This window comes from Mirounga leonina, unplaced genomic scaffold (genome assembly GCF_011800145.1).
Source record: "Mirounga leonina isolate KUSES-001 unplaced genomic scaffold, KU_Mleo_1.0 Mir_168, whole genome shotgun sequence".
NCBI classification, from domain to species: domain Eukaryota; kingdom Metazoa; phylum Chordata; class Mammalia; order Carnivora; family Phocidae; genus Mirounga; species Mirounga leonina.
In genome coordinates, this window is record NW_023270426.1 from 60,220,046 (window position 1) to 60,239,683 (window position 19,638).

The 19,638-nt window shown below is 36.7% G+C and overlaps 1 protein-coding gene across 2 annotated transcripts; it reads right to left on the minus strand.

Moving 5' to 3' along the window:
• Positions 1 to 5,868: 5,868 nt before the first annotated feature.
• Positions 5,869 to 19,475, minus strand: ARRDC3 (arrestin domain containing 3). 2 transcript variants are annotated; one of them, XM_035014849.1, is made up of 8 exons: positions 18,907 to 19,475; positions 14,898 to 14,979; positions 13,032 to 13,179; positions 11,923 to 12,025; positions 11,335 to 11,591; positions 10,856 to 11,018; positions 10,425 to 10,579; positions 5,869 to 8,380 (listed from the first exon to the last, which is right to left on the minus strand). In XM_035014849.1, the coding sequence occupies exons 1-8, from the start codon at positions 19,184 to 19,186 to the stop codon at positions 8,324 to 8,326; spliced, it is 1,245 nt and encodes a 414-aa protein (XP_034870740.1). In that variant the 5' UTR covers positions 19,187 to 19,475; the 3' UTR covers positions 5,869 to 8,323. The 2 variants fall into 2 exon arrangements, with proteins under 2 accessions (XP_034870740.1, XP_034870741.1); XM_035014850.1 differs by lacking the exon at positions 13,032 to 13,179 and having other exon boundaries at positions 18,907 to 19,232.
• Positions 19,476 to 19,638: the final 163 nt, after the last annotated feature.

Below are 19,638 nucleotides of genomic sequence, written 5' to 3' on the forward strand. Positions count from 1 at the left end.
GAGAGAGAGACAGCGAGAGACGGAACACAAGCAGGGGGGAATGGAAGAGGGAGAAGCAGGCTTCCCGCCAAGCAGGGAGCCCGATGCGGGGCTCGATCCCAGGACCCTGGGATCATGACCTGAGCCGAAGGCAGACGCTTAACGACTGAGCCACCCAGGCGCCCCAGTAAGCATCCTTTCTTGATTAAAATTCTTCACAGTGTAGGGATAGAGAGTACATACCTCAATATCATAAAAGCCATCTATGAAAAGCCCACAGTGAATATCATTCTCAATGGGGAAAAACTGAGAGCTTTTCCCCTAAAGTCAGGAACATGACAGGGATGTCCACTTATCACCACTGTTGTTCAGCATAGTACTAGAAGTCCTAGCCTCAGCAATCAGACAACAAAAAGAAATAAAAGGCATCCGAATCAGCAAAGAGGTCAAACTCACTCTTCGCAGATGACATGATACTTTATGTGGAAAACCCAAGACTCCACCCCAAAATTGCTAGAACTCATACAGGAATTCAGCAACGTAGCAGGATATAAAATCAATGCACAGAAATCAGTTGCATTTCTATATGCTAACAATGAGACAAAAGAAAGAGAAATTAAGGAGTTGATCCCATTTACAATTGCACCAAAAACCATAAGATACCTAGGAATAAACCTAACCAAAGAGGCAAAGGATCTGTACTCAGAAAACTGTAGAACACTCATGAATGAAATTGAGGAAGACACAAAGAAATGGAAAAACGTTCCATGCTCATGGATTGAAAGAACAAATACTGTTAAAATGTCTATGCTACCTAGAGCAATCCACACATTCAGTGCAATCCCTATCAAAATACCATCAACTTTTTTCACAGAGCTGGAACAAATAATCCTAATATTTGTATGGAACCAGAAAAGACCCTGAATGGGCCAGGGGAATGTTGAAAAAGAAAAACAAAACCAGTGGCATCACAATTCCGGACTTCAAGCTGGATTACAAAGCTGTAATCATCAAGACAGTATGGTACTGGCACAAAAACAGACACACAGATCAATGGAACAGAAAACCCAGAAATGGACCCACAACTCTTTGGTCAACTAATCTTTGACAAAGCAGGAAAGAATATCCAATGGAAAAAAGACAGTCTCTTCAACAAATGGTATTGGGAAAATTGGACAGCCACATGCAGAGGAATGAAACTGGATCATTTCCTAACACCGTACACAAAAATAGACTCAGAATGGATGAAAGACCTAAATGTAAGACAGGAATCCATCAAAATCCTAGAGGAGAACACAGGCAGCAACGTCTGTGACCTTGGCCACAGCAACTCCTTGCTAGACACGTCTCCAAAGGCAATTTAAAAAAAGGAAGCAGGAAATGGAACATCAGAAAAGTCAGATGACTTGTTCAAGTTCATTCAGCCACTTAGTGTCTGTGGACCAGAATTTAGGTTTCTTATTTCCCAGATGAGTGCTCACCTCCCACAGTATCTCATCAGGAAAAAAGAGGGTGGTGGGGAGGGAATGTTTCCTCTGATCTATAGTGATTTTACAGTTCAGGACTAAATCTGCTCTATAAAGTGAGGAATAGCTAACCGTATTTCCTCTAAATAGGTAGCTTTTCCTTATAGGCACTACATTGTTACCCTGTTTAGTTTTTTGGAGGAAAGGAAGTTGTTATGGGTTGAATTGTGTCTAGAAGTCCTAGCCTCAGCAATCAGACAACAAAAAGAAATAAAAGGCATCCGAATCAGCAAAGAGGTCTAATGACCTCTTTGGTCTAATGAAACTCTAATCCCCAATATCTCAGAATATGACTTTATTTGGAACAGGGTCATTGCAGATGTAATTAGTTAATATAAAGTCATCCTGGAGTAGGGTGGGCCCTTAATCCAGCATGACTATGTCTGTAGAAGATGAGGAGAGACTCAGAGGAAAAATACATAGGAAGAGATGGATAATACTGGGAGAAGATGGCCATTAGATAAATAAGGGAGAGATTCCAGTGATGCACAAGTCAAGCACTGCCGAAGGTTGCCAGCTGCCACCAGAAGCAAGAAGAGGCAAGGAAAGGTCGGCTTCAACAGACTTCAGAAGGAACATGCCATAATTTTGTACTTCTAGCCCCCAGAACTGTGAGAGAATAAATCTCAGTTGTTTTAAGTCTCCTGGTTTGAAGTATTTTGTTAAGGCAGCCAGTAGGAAACTGATACCAAGGACAATGTAATGAGGGAATTTATTGGGCTTTTCCTGATCAGTCTGCTGAAGGCACTCAAAGAAACTCACCAGCCCGAGGCATTTGTCCACTGCTTCCCTTACACAGCATGCACTCCTATGGCTCTTTCTTCACAAGGGTTTCCTAAAGTTGACTCTGCAAATAGAAGGAGGAAAAGTAAGGGGAGAGAGTATTTTCTCCTCTGCTTTTGTAATTTGGGAATTAACAGTTTTGGAAGAGAATGTGTGTGTGATTTTGTTGTTTGGGTTCCAGGTATGCTTTTATAGGCTGCCAGCATCCTTGTTTACATGATGCGTATGCTGTCTCTTAGTTTCCTGTTATTTTCCTGTTGTCCTAAACATCTTGAGTACTACATTTTGGGATTCAGATCTGTCAAGAGGTGTAGATTATAAAAGTGTGTCTTACATTTGAAGGTAGAAATGTTGATTTCCTTAAAAAAAACAAAGCAGAAACTGGCTGCTTATTCTAGCAGTTTTTTTTTTTTTTTTGCATTTCTATCATTATTTAAACTATTAATTCATTAGAGAAAAATTATCTAATAAGTACAAATTCCTATATTCAGTAAGGATCAGATAGCTTCTCCTTTTGGCAAAAATTCATGTCATCTAAAGTGCAATAATTTGCTTTCATCCATTGTATTGACACTGTCAGACTTATGTTAGGACAATATGTTTATATAGTCTTTCACATCCTTCTGTTCACTGGTAAGACTGTTTTGTATAACTAGTAAATAGATCTCTAAATTATACAAAGATGTTTTAACTCAGTATTTTAACTTTATTAATGTTCCCAGAGACCTATCAGTGCCAGAGGTAATAATCCTTTTGTTTAGATTGGAAATCGATGTTGAGAACTTATATAAATCTTCAATTTAGAAGTAGCAAAAATCCATTTCCAGTTAGAATTAACTATAATGTATCAGAAGTTCCTAATGTCATAAACACTTGTTTTGTTTAATCACATTAGGCTATATACTCTTTTACGCACATATAACTATTTATATACATATAAATACTAGACCTATTCTAAAGCCACTTTTTTTTCTTTTTGGCTCTATAATACCGTGACTTCATTTACCTAAGTTGGTGTCTGTAAAGCTGGTTTGAAAAAATATATGTTTTTACTTGTATGTTTAACTTCGTGCTGTTCAACGAAGACAGTGATACTGATTCTATTTCCAGTTGGGCTTGTGCGTTTGGATTTTTAAACTACTGGTTGTCTTGAACTTGACATATTCATGTGTTGGATTTCCATATTCATGTATTTCCCACATTTTCCTAAATTTTTTTCTAAAAAAATTGCAGACTATATTCCTCAAAAGTCAAATTAATTTTCTTATGTCAATAAATTTTTCTCACATGAATTGAAAAATGCATCTCCTATTGATTTTGAAATCAAGAAATAAAAGGCAGAATATTTCATCATTCAGTCATGCATGTTTTGAGAAATGCTGATTGTTGTTATAGGAATTCTGAAGGTATAATATTTATTATTATAGTAGTTACAAAGTTGTATATCAAAAATATCAAGCCATATACAGGTTTTGGGATTTAAAGTGGCATGATTGGGGCACCTGGGGGGCTTAGTCGGTTAAGCAGCTACCTTTGGCTCAGGTCACGGTCCCCGGGTCTTGGGATCCAGTCCTGTGTAGGGCTCCCAGTGGAAGGCCTGCTTCTCCGTCTCCCTCTGCCCCTCCCCCCTGCTCCTGCGCGTGCACACACACACACTCTCAAATGAATAATAAAATCTCAAAAAAAATAAAATGGCATGATTATTTTTCACTTATTAAGTACCCCAAATCCTCAGCTCAGTTAGTTTGGGACTCATGAAGACAAAGTTGCCTGTTGTGTCTTCATCTCTTAATTTTCTTTGGTGTGCTACAGAGCTTCTTAAATTTTACTGTACTTATTAAACATTACCTGGGAATCATGTAAACAGGTATTGGGTCAGTATTCTGGGATAGACCTTGATATTCTGCTTTTCTAATGCACTTCTTAAGTGATGCCATTGTTGCTGGTTTGGACAACACTTGAAATAGCAAGAATATATAGTAACCTTTCTTCTCTCTTCTTCTGGAAATAGATTTCTATTGGGAAACCCATTCTATGTGGCATGAGACATGACCTAGATATTGGCCAATCAGAATCTCCCCTAACAAGTGATTTGGAGAGTCAAGATGGTTTTTCTTCCAGGAGCTGTAGAAGTTGGGGTTATCTTTCCTGGCCCATCTAATATCAAAGAATAAGGCTAATTTGAAAAAGGGTAAGTGAACAGAGATGAGAGACAAGAGTGTGTCCTCAGAGCATTGTTTGGATTTCTGGATCTGAATGTACTTAATATAATTCATCCTTGGAATTACTGGTTAATACAGTTTTTTACTTAAGCTAGTCTGAGTTTCTCCCTCTGTTACATTTAATCCTGAAAAATATACTAAGCTTGGCCATTCATTAAATCCTAACTGGTGATAAAGATTTTGGTAAGTATAGAGTCGTATATAACTTGAAACGTACTGACCTAGAAATATTCTAATACAAATTTAGAAGCAATGTGGTTCATTCCCAATGTTATAATTGACTTAAGAGAATTATTTACCTAAAGATGTATAATAATCTGCCTTCTTGATGAAGGGGACTTTGGATACCTACTTTTCCACTTTGTAGATGAAGACATCAAAATTCACACATCTTGTTTAAGGCTACATCTGAAGTTACAGAACCCAAAACCTATGTCTCCCCTTCTCATGCTGTAATTCTTTCCTGAGTCATTTATTCCTTATTGTATAAAGACATTGTGTAGATTGCTCTTATTTCCATAAAATTGATTAGATTGTCTAAACATTTTTGTTAACACACTTTATATGTGTATACACATTTCAGAATATGGGAGAATCATACAGTAAGGCACATGTACAACTTGATAGCTGATCTATAAATATATAAACACTGAAATAATGTTATTTTCTAAATGTGATCCAAAAGTACTTCTGGTTACAAATCACTGTCAAATCCACACATTGAGAAAAAGTACTGTTGTTTAAAAATTCAGAAAAAAACATTTTTGTAAGATTAGTTAATTTAACTTTTAAATTTATGTGCTCTTGAAGTACTAGAAACTTGGACATATCACAGCAAGAGGGAATTGGTGCCTGAAAGTGAAACTATTTTACCTGGTTAAGTTTGGTTCATATAGAGGACTGGAATTTATATAATGAACTTATAGGTTTTATTAAAAAAAGCATCCATAATTTGATGAATTATTAAGCCAAACACTGATAAATTAGTATTAAAAATTCCTTTAAGGCTTCAGTAATTCTCTTTGGTGGCTTGAACCAATTCTTATCCAGATTGGCTTACAATAGAGTTTAATTGTAGTCCAAATAGTGTTTGCATGTGTGATGAGTTACTGACATGATCAAGATTCAAATAACTCTCCAAACAATTTTACAAAAAAGAAAAAAACAAAACACTTTATTTTCCACAAGGAAGAGCAATAGGAAAAATTAAATCATTTCCCACATATTGTTTTCTTAAAACAGAGCCTACAAGGACATATTCAGCACCAAATAAAACAGGAAAAAAAAGAGAAATTACAAACAGCCATAGAATATAATCTATAAAGCAAACATTTAATATTGCACTTTGTTTTGCTAATGTTTTGGATTTTACTTTTCCTCATTGCAAAATCAGGAATCTATCTTGAATACTGGAATACAACTGTGAACCTCACATCTTATGTCAGGAATTGACCAATATTTAGAAAAGAGTAAAGTAATGCCTCTAAATAAGAAAGTAAAGAAATACTTTAATGGGGTAAATAAAACTTTATTTGATAAAGTTTTATATATTTAAAATTTAATCACATTTTATTTTGTGACCCAGTGCCAATTATCAGAATATTGGTCATTCTTGCTTCATGTGTTATTTATAAGAGTATATGGTGATAAGTATTCCAATGCTATGCATATCAACAATTGTTCCCTAGTCAGACATAAGAGAGAAAAGGGATTTTCAGACAATCCCCCCCAAACAAAAATAAAACCACCAAATGCCCTTTATGCCAAATATTCCATTAGCTTCTTTTGAGGGGGACATTCACAAAATGATTTAACAACAATAAAAAAATATTTCACCCCCATTTCCTTATTATCTAGTATTAGTTTGCTACGGGAGCCCAAACCCTTTACTGAATCACTTAAAACGCGATTCGTTTTTACGCTGGGCTTTCTTCACCCTGTCAGCATTTTTCAAACATGAATTGTCTTCCATGTTTTCTTAAAGGCCACTTATGGAAAAGCCTATTTGTTTTGTATGAAGCTTTAAGACAGTATTTAACCAGGTCAAGCACCAAGCCAGAGTTACTATTTTCAGCCACTTTATTAACTGTGGGGTTAAATGGCAGGATAGATGTAACACCCATTTCACACGTATGTTGCAACATCACAGATGCTGATTTTCATTAAAAACATCAGAGCTGAATTCCTTCTAAAATAAGACCATCAGTACACTTGGTACCTTGGAAAATGGTTTTTAAGTGTCATCATGAATGCTGGTATATTTGTTATGAGCCAACTGTAAATTATCTTTAATATAAACTATAATTTACTGATGTGGTTGCTCTTATCTATATATACTCAAAGTGAGTGGTTTCTCATGTTTAGCAAAATGTTCTTTAGGTAATGGAAAAAATACTTTCACTAGAAAAACCACAAAAATAGAAAACAGTTCTCATTCCAGCACACGTTCTAGTATTTATAATTTTGAAGTTATACAGTTTTAGAATAAACTTGGGTTTTCAAGCTCTGAGAAGCTTGAGCAGGATAGGAAATGTATAAATTAAGCTCTCTAATCGTAACCTGAATATATATATATATTCCTGCTCATTAAAACACTCTGCACCAGCAAAAATGATTTCCAACATATGTGTTTTGGAGGTAATTAAGTAACTCTGTTATAAAAATAAATGCACTTTCTCCTCCTCTCCAGTGACTGGAAAATTTCCATACTCTTAAAATAATAAAAATAACAATAATTTTTAAGAGCAACAAGCCCTTAACTCTTTGCTGGTGCCTGCCATACTGCCTATCTTTACTCCATTCTTAGCTCTGCTAGTTTCTTCATGTAATGATAAAAAGGGAATGTGGGTGGGGTATCACTTTTGTGTATGTCCCTTTTCCAAATTTCCCTCTCCAAAAAGCCAACCAACCAAACAAACAAAATAACAGTGCAACAAAACACAAATAGCATTCCAACAGTTTGGCAAGTGATGCGTTCACCTGAGATTAAGTGATTTTAGGCAGTCAGTAACAAAATGCTGCTTTGCTGTAATAGTAGAAAGGCAACAAATTCTTAAAAGAAACCAAGAAGGTATACAATCTTGACAAAGTCTCTTATTAGCTTCCTCCTCTTATCTCTTTTCCCACATATCTGTTGCGTATCTACTACAGTAGGCTGCAAAACATACAGCAAGAAGGATTGGCTTGAAGGCATTTGATGTTTGTAAATAAATCCACAATAGGATCCAAGCTGAAGAGGTGATACATGGTCAGCCTAGTAGGACATTTCTGAGCATGTGCATACGCAGGTAAAGTCCAGGCTATATTAAATTAAAAAAAAAAAAGTCAGTGCGTTTTTTTCATGTTAAAGTTTTTTCAAAGCTTTCTTTTGTTCCTTGTTGTGCTGACCACAAACAAGTTTTAAAGAGTATCAAGAGTCTGGCATAAATGGAAAAAAAAAAAAAGCTGTAGTGACATCGGAACTGCACAATGTAAGCATTGAGCATGTGCAAATTTTCAAATAAAAAGAAGGAAATCATCCCTCTTTACAACGTGGTGTCTTGACACGTATGACCATAGGCTAAGAAGACTGCTCTTAGTATGTGCCTGTTTTAAAGGAGAAAAGCTTAGATCTTCAAGCATGTTGGAGCAGTCCCAGAATGTTGCTGTAGGCTTCTAAAGCATGATCACTGGCTGTTTCATGTATTTGCCATTTTTCTGGGCAAAAGCAATTCCACTTCCTCTGAAAACGTGTCTCCAAGATACTTCTCTGTCCTCAGCTGGGAAGAGATACAGTTCAGAACCCACATCAACTTGATTTAACCAAGTGTTCCTTCAACGAGAGGGGCAGGATGGTCTATCATCTGCTGACTGATCAGGATTTGGATCAATCTAAAAAAAAAAAGTGAAAAAAAATTACAAAGTGATTTGATAAAGTCTAGTAAAAATGCAGCAATGACGAACATTGTTAAGTATTACTGAGGAATTGAATCAGAAAGAACATACACAGCATGTAGGGGAAGGGAGAAAAGAATACTAGTATTATCTATAAAGTGTCTGATATTTAATTACTAGATAAATAAAATTTATAAAGGTATGCCCAAATAGTTTTCTTTCCCAAAAGCTAATGGTAAAATTTTACCAGGGAACGGTGTTTCACTCAGCATTTAGTAGTACTTAAGATTCAAATATACAGTGGAGAACATTTTCATAGTAATGATCTCCTTTTGTAAAGTATCCCTTTCATCCTTTTACAAAAAAGTCAATTCATCTCTTTTCTAGGCTTTGGGAAGAATGCAGTTGTGTAAACAATGTTCTTGGAGCTTATTTGAAGTAATAACCTGTGAATGTAAAACCCCAGAGAGGGCCTAGGAAAACTGTATCAAGAAATAGCAGTGCTGAACCCAAAATGCTCTAGAGTCTGCCCACCTTCTCTATGACTAGAGAGACTTTCATATGCACATACATTTAAGCAAAATGAATATATTTCAGTTGCTTCTCAGGTACAGAGAGAATGGGCACAGGAAGGCAACTAGTTGGCTTTAATACATTTCTTTTACTGAAACATCTTTTGGACAAGACCCATTTTTATTTGCATTTAAATGTGGCACAATCCAAAGTGACTCACAAAACTTTAGGTAAAACATATTTTTGAAGGAAAAAAAGCAAGTAACTTTTAATGACTTAAGAGAAAAACACTTTAATACAATCTGGAACTTCCCCCCTTCTATGTAACTATTAACTGAATCACATTCTGAATCAATTTAGGATTTTAAAAGTTTTTAATTCTCTTATCTTTAGTTCACTTTAAGGTAGTAGAATTTTGCCACAAATTGCTTAAAAGTGGATACTGAGATTGCCATTCTTTTAAAATGCCTGTTGTACAGCCAGAAAGTCTCAGATCAAATCAGGAATTACTGACTTAAGATAGCAACATTGGCATAAAAATGTAGTAATGAAATCTGTACTAAGTGGGAGAACATTTTTAGCATGTAAGGGAAAACTTTGTGAAATGGAATTGTGGGATAGAAAAATTATGGCTAATGAATTATTTGCAAGAACAAATTCTAAATATCCTATAATCAAGGAATAAAGTGGATCTTCTATTAACCACCTCTGGAGGAAAATGGACTCTTCTAGTCATGATATTAAGGGGGGGAAAGCAGCAATTTCTTGCAGAGTGAAGCAATCCCATTCGGGTCTTATTTGGGAATTAATATTTCATTGTTAAATAGCTAAACTGTGATAACCAAAAGGATAAGGTCGATTCTAGTGTATTTACAAAATTACTTGGCATTATTATGGGTATCAAGGCCAACTTTAAAGCCCTGCACAACATATATTTAAGATGTATTCTGAAGATTCGACTTAACAATCACCTTCCCAGGGAAGCCTTCCTGATTTCCAAGGCCTAATGAACTGCTCTTCAAATGAACTGTGTGCATTCCTATCCCATTGTTACGGAATATTTTGCTTCTAAATTTGTTCTCATCAGTCTGTGAGCTTCTCCCAAGTAAGAGTCATGTTTTACTCACGTAAATGCTTAGTGGTCAATATGAGATGAATAAAAATAAATGGTGTAGAAATGTTTGTCTAACATATTTTTTGCAAATGTTATTTTTCCCTATGACTGGGAATGTAAAAATGTGCAAGAATTAAATTGGAAAAGGATGATAAGATAAATTCTAGCTACTTAATTAGTTCATGATTGCAAAATGCCACTCCTATTGATGCTTTAACATATTAATTATTCCCTATTTCCCCAATAATATAAGAATCCTACTTATTAAATTTAATGTTTAATCCTGTTGCTCTAGGTTATGTTTCTCTATTAAATATGATGTTAATCAAAACCTAAATGTATTTTTTAAGAAGTCTGTAATGCTATATTTCCCAGGAGAGTCAGCCCATTTCAGACTTGAGGAGTTGTGCTTACTTCTGAATAAAGAGGTGGAGGCAAGAACCGGAACTCCTGGATATATGCGAACAGTGGTCCTTGAAGCGCTCTCTCAAAGTCATCACAAGCACTCACTGGTGCAAGATTGTTACGCCTTTGTTCCTCCGTTACCACTTCTGCATAGCTGGGTGGTGCTGAAGGAAAAAGATACACGCAATTCGAACAGCATGTTCTTATGCATGTCAAAATACACAGAATAGTAGATATTAAAAAGGAATGTCAAGGTAAAAATAGTAATTGTTTTGTGATTAAAACTAGGGGGATATGGGTTTTAAATCTGACATTAGGGACACATCTACTTCCTACAGATACAGACAAAAGTTTATCTAGTCATAAAATATTATTAGCAAAATTATGTTCTTGAAAATAGTAATAAAGAAATTAGGCTTAAATATGCATTATCAAATTACCTTCAGGTCTTTCACGTAGGGATAAACCAAGCCAGTTCATATTCATGCTACACTGACTGCTTACACTTGAGGTTCTGCTACCAAACGGGTGTAGAGGAATGGTACCAATGACAAGGGGCAAATTAAGAAATAAATCCATAGCTCCAGGAATATCCACATATACCTAAACATTGAAAGGAGATGGTAGGTTTAAAATTACAAGCATTATTTCTTTTTTTAAAAACTAGTAACCCAATTTTAACGTTATCTTAGGCCTTCATTTACTTATATATACATAGAACATACAAGAAAAATTCCTCCACTACATATAATACTGTGTGGCACATTTACATGTGACATAAATTAGTAATTGTAACTCACAGATTTACATATACTTGTGTATATCAGATATAGAATATAAAAACCAAATCCTGGAATAAGAAAAAATGATATCCTCATGACTTTAATACTAAACAACAAACCCTTAAATCTATACCTACCATTAGTGAATATTCCACACGAATTATGCTACAGTCGAGGATAGAGGGAGAAACTGGTGGAATTTTCAGCAACTTTCCATTCCACGTATCCGTCTTTCCAGATGATAAGGATTCCCCACGCAAGTTAGCCACAAGCTGTTTTACTTCCTTCATTTTCCCTTTGGCATAGAAGGCCTGTGTTTGGTAAATGGCTGCCTTTGGCACTACCATTCGGGAAGAGCAGTTCTCAATCTCAGCAAATATCTGAATTGATTCACCTAGAGGGAAAAAAATATGAATCTACTGTTAAGCAAAAACAACCAAAACTCCAGAAATGTAGATTGTTAAGCCAAAGTCTGAACGTTCAATGGACTACATGGATGAAAAACAGTCCCAAAAGTGGCAGGTAACTTAGAATTATAAAAATGAACTATTCATTTCTAGTAGCTATTTAAAAATGGACACTACATTCCCACTTATGAAAGAAAACTGGGTTATTTTACCAAAGAATACTGTATTATGTTTGCATTTAGTAAAAATACTATACATTTATACACAAAAGCTAAGTGAAGAAAGATCATTTTCATTGGGAATCCATCTCATACATACCTGGGGTATAGCCCTTCCTTTCAATTTTGGCACTTAAGGATATTGGGCCTGAGGTACAGAACCAGCAACAGAGAGTCTTTTCTTTTGTGCCTGCTTGGGGTGACTGTAAGAAATAAATTTAGAGAAAAAGGTCAATGCACAAATTAGGACAGTGTAACAGAATGTTTTAAAATAAAACCCTAAATTCTTGGAGAATTAAAATTACAAGCAATGTAGCTTTTTTCCAAGTGTATTCAAATATACTTTTTTAAAAAACTAATCAATGGCTTCTGAATTATACAATAATTTTTGTCTTTATATAAATCTCCATCCAAGGGCTTAACATCATATGCCATAAACATAGTTTTAGCTCACATTATTTACATATACAGTAATTAAAAACAACCTATCAAACAAAAAAACCCTTTCCACATTCCACTTCAACTGCCTTAAAAAAAAAAAAAAAAAAAGGCAGCTTGGAAAGCAACTTGGTTATAATCCCAAATGTTAACATCTTTCTTCGAGAATGTAAAAATCATTATGTGAAAAAAGGAAAACTCTCATTTTTAAGATTCTTATTTGCTTAAAGATGTTATCACTTGTTTAAACCAAATAAAGTTTTTAAAGTCAAATTTGATCTCATGAAAAAATGCAATTAAAAAGGATTTCTTTTAAAATAGAATTCTTTTTTTTCACGAAAGTGACAATCTCCCCATCATTTGACAACTATCCCTATATTGGAATATGCAATGCAGTTCAAATTTTAGATTATGATATTTTCATAGTAAGTGATATTGTCTTATAATAATTGATACTACCGTTCCTCCTCTACTAAAATTATCCAGGGAATAGATCTATTTTTTGTTATTCTTTTAACTTCCGAGTGAGAGTTATTTCATACCATATGCTGTTTTTACTTTTAAAATTTTCTTAAAGTTATTACAATGTCAGAAAATATGAGCATTTTCTTCACTAATTTGTGTGCTCTTGACTGTATTTTTAAAAATAAATTAATATTTATGGAATTTAAAATCACTATTTTAAAATTATACAGATTGCATAGTTTAGGTGATTATTCTTTAGTATTTATATGCCAAAAACAAAGAATGAAGAATTCAGTCAATTCTTACCAGTAATGAAGGAGTGTTGATATCTATATGCTCAAAGACTGTAAATTCCTTCTTTAATTTTACTGGTAGAAGCCAAGGCCTGTGCAATTCGGCTTTCACCCAATAGCGCACACTGCCATGTCGGCCTTCGAATGAGGTAGCAAGTGGTCTGTGCAGAATATAAAGTTCAATATATTAATTTTATACCTCTTTTTAATAATTATACAGTAGGTCAGCATAGAAGTGTTACTATATTGCACTGTTTATGTACCAATGAGGTATCAAACAGAATTTTTTTAATTTCCAAAGGGATAAGTCATTGGGGAAAAAAAAAAACCTGTTTTCCAAAAAACAATAGCTAACACTAAAGTATTAAAGAAATTTTGCTTTAAAAAGCCAGAAGAATACAATTCCTTTAAACTAAGAAGAGGCTACTTTTAAAGCTGGTGGCAAAATTATGAAAGTTTGGAAATCAATTCTTTAAAGATTGAAAATTTAAAAACAAAGTTAAGAATGGTTTTAGTATTTCTACTGAGAAATTCTACAGACTGACTAGGAATTTTCTCTCTTTTTATAGTAACTAAGAAGGTCTAAAAAATGCCTGGAACAGCTGTTATTAATTTCAAAAATTTCACCTTTTATAAAGTCTACTAAAAATCTAAAAAGCTGCTTTTCCATTTCTAGTTTTCTCATGTTCTCTTTTTGGCCATGTTTTCTAACTTTATAGGCTTAATAAGAGAAAGAAACATTTCTATTAATCTGTATCAAAAGAATCAGAACTGGTTTTCAACTCTCCCAGATTTTATTAATTGTGGAAGGTTTTATTTCAATTAAGTTTAGTCTCTTTTTCATAATTTCATTAGAAAAATGCCTAGTGTCCAGTTATTTACTAACTTAGATTAACATGAGAAGTAGTGGTTTTTACAGAATTTTTTTTTGCATTTTGGACTTCTACATTAACGTGTATAGCACAGAAAAGTAAAATGCAGTATTTATGTTAGTCTTCCAAAGTCTATTTTAAATGACTTTGGTTTATAGAGAAATTATTCAGACCCAATATAAGCATTATATTCACAGACTTACAGTATTTCTCTTAAAAGTAGGGCATTACATTTAGAATGATGTTAGGTAAATATGGTAAATAGAATACTCTGAAAAATACCATTTATGAGTTCTATCCGCATATAACAACTCAAGTACTAGAATTAACAAAGATTATTAAGAAAATTGGGGGGGTATAATCTCTTCTGATGATCTACTTTTACATTAAGAATAAACCACCTTCCTTTTTCCATACTATATTCCATGCCTCATATTCAGTTATCTGATGGGTGTTTCCTTTTAAGTCCAGGTCATAGTATCACTCTTGTTTGTGACTTTTTCAATAGCTCTTCGCACAGAAGCTACTGAATTCGTATCAAAAGAACATCACTTTTAAAGTTAGGATATTCCTAATTATGTTTATCTTTTTACCTTACTGCTGTTGGTTAGCATTAGCAGAAAAGATAAAACACTGGATTTTTATAAATTACTGAATAAGAGACTTGTAAGTTCTATGCTTCTGCTAATTTCAACTGACAATAAAATAGAAAGTGCTTACATTCAGACTAGCACCTTCCAATACTCAGGGTACAGGAAATACTGTTTAAGTTTTAAAGACCTCATAGGTTTGGAGACAGAGTACTAATAAGAATTGAGCTCTCCTTTTATAATTTTGCCAGGCTACATTAAAAAGCAGCTTCTTTTTGTAGTGTATTGTTTTCCTCTAGCAACATTCAGTGATGAAAAGGGTTTTTTTTTTTAAACTAAAAATATTTAAATTTAGAATAATTTTAACTTTAAAAGAATGGAGGTTTATGAAAAATGCCTGTTACTCATAATACTTACGTCTGTGGAAGCTCGAAGCTGAATGCATATTCATGCCTTCCTGAATGAATAGTGTTGAAGCCTTCTTCTGAATTATCATCATCTAAGACAAACAGAAAAAGAAAACAAAAGACTTGATATTAAAGCTTTGCACACTCTTCCCGGTGCCAATACTTAAAGGTACTCCTATAATAATCAAGGCCACAAGTTTTGGAGTCTGAGAGATCTTAATTCTAACTTTTCTCACTTCCTCTGTTTGAACTACAAATCCCAACTCTTCTGTTGCCTCATCTGTAAGGTGGGGATAATCAATACTTATACCCTTAAAGGCAGTTTTTTAATGGTAAATGACCCAAACTGTAAAGCATCTGTATCTAATACAGTGTATGTTCAACAAGAGTCAGAGCTCAAATCTCTCACTTAAGGGTTATCTTTGTCTCCAATGGTTTACTTAAATATTTTATCCTAAGACTATATATAAAATAAAAATTGTGCAAACCTTTAAGGTCTGTCAGTTTTGATGCAGATGACATGAATGTTACAATTCTAAAACCATTAGAAAACTTCATCAAATGTTGACGTTAAAAAGAAAAAAGGAACACTGATTTTAATGTCAGTTTCAGAGCTAAAAATAAAAATTCTTTATTGAACCTAAAATGATCACACTAAGTCTGTCCTAGCAACAGCTAGAAATTTGCATATATAAAAAATATATCTTAAGATTTAAAAGGTGCCTGCTTACCGGGAAACACTGTTCCACATCCTTGAAAAATGAACACTAAGTTGTTTCTAACTGCCTTCATTTTATAACCCATTTTCTTTAGGCCAAGTATTTTTAAAATTTCTCCAAAATATATATATTTAACGAAAATGTGGGAGGGGATTCTGGATTCTTTTTTTAGCCTTCTGAGTAGATAGTATAATTAGATAAATGTCTTAGTGATATAGTTTTTCAGCGTAGAAGCCAACATTAACCATGAAAGTAGATGAAATTGGTATTGTCATTTAACTTTTCCACACCAAAGTACTGAAGCTACAGAACGTGATGCTTCCCTTACATCAAAAGAGAAAAGGGGGAAAAAGCGTCTATATGCGGATACTTTTATTCAGAAATCACAATGATTCTCTTTAATCTCAGTACTATTTCCCTCGCCCCTTCTGCAAATCCTCTGAACGAATTTCAGCACCGAAAACTGACTGGTGAGTGGGGGGCCATTTAAATTCGCTCCCCTCGAAGGCGCCCAAAGTTTGCCTCCCTCTCCTTTTCTTCCCTTCTCGCTCCCTTTTTGTGCCAGCTCAGCAGTCTCATTGAGGCGAGCGGCGGCGGCCGCGCCGTGGTAAACAAGTGCCGGGCTGTCAATCAAGAACTAGACCGGAGCAGGAGAGGACCGGCCTAAACCGGCGCGAGCAGATCCCAGCCGGCCCGCCCGCGCGCCGCCGCCGCCGCCGCCGCCGCCGCCCGCGCGCTCCGCTATACATACGGCATACGTCGCGCGGCGCTCGCGCTCGCGCTCGCGCAACCTAGCCTGCTGGACTGGGGGCGGGTCGACGGCACCGCGGCGCTTCCGCTATACACGCCCCAGCCGGTGACCGGTTCGATCTGGCTCGGGCCACCCTGACACCTTTACAGTGTGGTGAGGGAAAACGGGGCGGGGGGTGCGTGGGGGCAGGGCTGCACGGTCTCTGGGAAACAATGGGGAGGGGTCAGAGGATACTCGCCGAGGCCCCCATCCAGCTTTCGATGTTCACTTTTCCTTCCCCTCCTGGACAGCCTTTACGTGTAGTCTGTCCCCTCAGGTCAATCAAGGTAGCCGCTCTGGTGACTGCATAGGTCGGGGAACACGCTTTGTTTCAGCTAAGAGGAAATGATCGTTTATAGAAACCACCTGACATCTTCCAGCCGAAAAACAGGAAAATGGGGTCCTGCTAACCCTGCCTACCCAAGTTCCTTCTGCCAGGTTTGTCAGCTAAAGTTACGCCCAGGGGCCCTTCGGCACCTGTAAGGCCAGCAGGAGCTTCTCCCCATCTACTCTGCTGAAGCCCGAGATCCCTTCTTTCCGGGGCCCCAAAAGCAGGCCGAGGTGAGGGGCGACAACATTCTGTGACACGAGTCACGGCGCCCCCAGAAGCTCCGGGAGGGACGCGAATAGGGGCGGGGGCAGCCGCTCTGGAGGGACCTTTACCGGCGCACGCCGGTTCCAAGCCTCGCCCCAACCGGCGCGAGCCCACTCTCCCCACCCGCCCGCGCCCAATCCAATCAGAGCCTGGCATCGCCTTAGCAACAGGCTAACAAACGCGGCTCCGCCTATCGCCGGGCGCCCGGGGCGGGGTCTCAGTTACCAGGCTAGTTTGAGAGGTCCCACTTTTAAGTCATTGAAACTATTCCAGCCAAGAGCTCGTCCACGCTTTGCAGGGGTTGAGGGGCATCTCGTGGGGTACGGGGTACATAGTTTTCCTTTACCATGAAATCATGGAGCAACTAATGAAATTGTGTTTGTCACCGTAAGTCGTTATTCTACTTTTATCCCATTGCAAGCCTGAACTCCCTCAAAACCTTTGTTTCTTACCCGTTTTATAAAAAACCCTGCAATGTCCAGAAAGGTTCAAACACAAACTCATATGTGTTTGCTTTTCAACAAATACCAAGGCTGTCATTCGGCATTTACATTTCTTACCAGTGTTACTGCTTGGAAAGATTAACTAAAAATTATTTCAGGATGCAGATTACCTACGTGTAATTGTGAAAAGCCAACTAAAGAACTGATTTCATCTTAATACTTAAAAAAAAAAAAAAAAGGAATTACATGCCGTAACTCATAGCATCCTTCATTTCGACACTTGTCTTAGTTCAATTAGCACTTCCTCAGGGATGTGTATTTTTTAACATAAAAAAAGGTTAAAGATGTCCTGTACTAACTGAAAAATCGTCAACATTTGAGCTAAATACTGCATTAAAAAGGAGAAGCATAAAATTACATAACCAGTTTTAACATTATATTCTTCTTGGGCTAGGAATTAAGTCATCGCCACCACCTGACGCGTGTAACCAATCTGCTGAGAGCAGAACAAGCGCCCCTCCTCACCACCCCCCAGAACTGGTCCGAAACAGGATTGAACCGCTTCTAACAAAGGGTGGAAACTTGGAAAAACAAGCTTAGAGTCTCCTATATTTCCACAATGTAACCATTTAAACAATAGATTGGAAATCTCAGGACCCCTTCTCCCCTTGACAACCCTTTATCTCCCTTTTCTAACCAAAAATCAAATCCAATGTGCCGAATACTTTTCAATTCCATTTGACTGGCACGGGTTTCATTGAATGCACGTTCCAAAGTTAGGCATCATACTCGGAAAAGAAGAGGACTGACCCGAAATGGTTTCTAAGACTGATTTGAAACCCATCATAATGATAGATACTGTCCTTTAAGAGAGAGAATGCTTGATGTAAATTTATAAAGGATCTGGAGAGAACAGGGAAAAAACACGTGGGGTGTCGATACCATATGTCAAAATAAGCCACAGAAATCCTTTATCAAAGAACAATGATGAATTCCTTAAAGTATTTTGCGTGTCAGTATTAAAAATGAAAACCACCTATTAACCCACTTAAAAATGTTATTCCATTTCTTTTAAGATCTAGGGTTGCAAAGTGCAAGGAAAAAATCGAATATTGCACTGCAGATTTTGGCAATTCATTTGAAAACTTATTAGTAAAATAACTGAATGGGATTTAAGTAGAATTTACAAGTAAGGTAGAAAGGTATTGCAAGTGCGTATGGCACAGACCAAGCCGGGTATAGAGGTAGTTGAGTAAGTGCAGTTTGCAGTCACTTTGCAGATGCCTGCATGCATTACGGCTTAACCCACGATGAATGTCAAGGAGAACCCAAATCTTCCAACTTTGCTAATCTTTATCTAACTGCTATGTGTTATGCCAGGAGTAGAATTACATTAATTCAGACAAATTGAAAAGGTACTTTCCCAAAGAAAAACAGGTCTAGTTACTTCTGAATAATATATAAAAACTTACCTCTTTCGTGCCCAATTAAGATGTCTTTATGGTTGAAATATTCTACTTCTTCAGTGTAATTCTGTGTATAGGCAGTATTGGAGCCGGCGTTTCTTGATTCCGTCCAGCGTACTTTCGCATGTCCTCTTGCATGAATTTTAAGAGATTTTACTCTGATTTCCCCAGTAACTTCTAAATTCACCCTTCCTGAGACTGTATCCCCACTTGAATACACAGGGACATTGCTGTCATTAAGACAGTCAAAGCTTATTGTCAAACTCTTCACCTTTCCCAGCACCATGTTTATAACAAAATCTATAAAAATATAATGTAAGACAAAAAAGTCAAGATCACATATAAAATGTGATCTTCACCTAACACTGATCGATGTCTTTGCCGTGCAAAAAGCTTGCAGGCAAGATCAGTGATTCTTTACAAATAGTTCATTGAGATTTCTTAAAAAGTCAGGGCAGCAGGGAGGCTGCTCCTCCACGATCCTGCAAGTCTCAGTGGTCTCCTTACAAAGACGGGCGGCTGGAGGCTGCCAGCTCACTTTAAGAGCAGCTTTGTGAAAAACAACCCCAGTGCGCATGCGCACGCCGCGGCTGCTGTCCGCCCTCTCTGCGCGTCCCCTCTCGCGCCCGGCTCGCTCCCTCGCTCGCTCGCTCGCTCGCGGGTACAGTAGGTGTACAGCTAAGGGAAGAAGACAGTGGGGCTGTCGGGAGGTTGAACCTGACTTCTCTTCATTGTGGG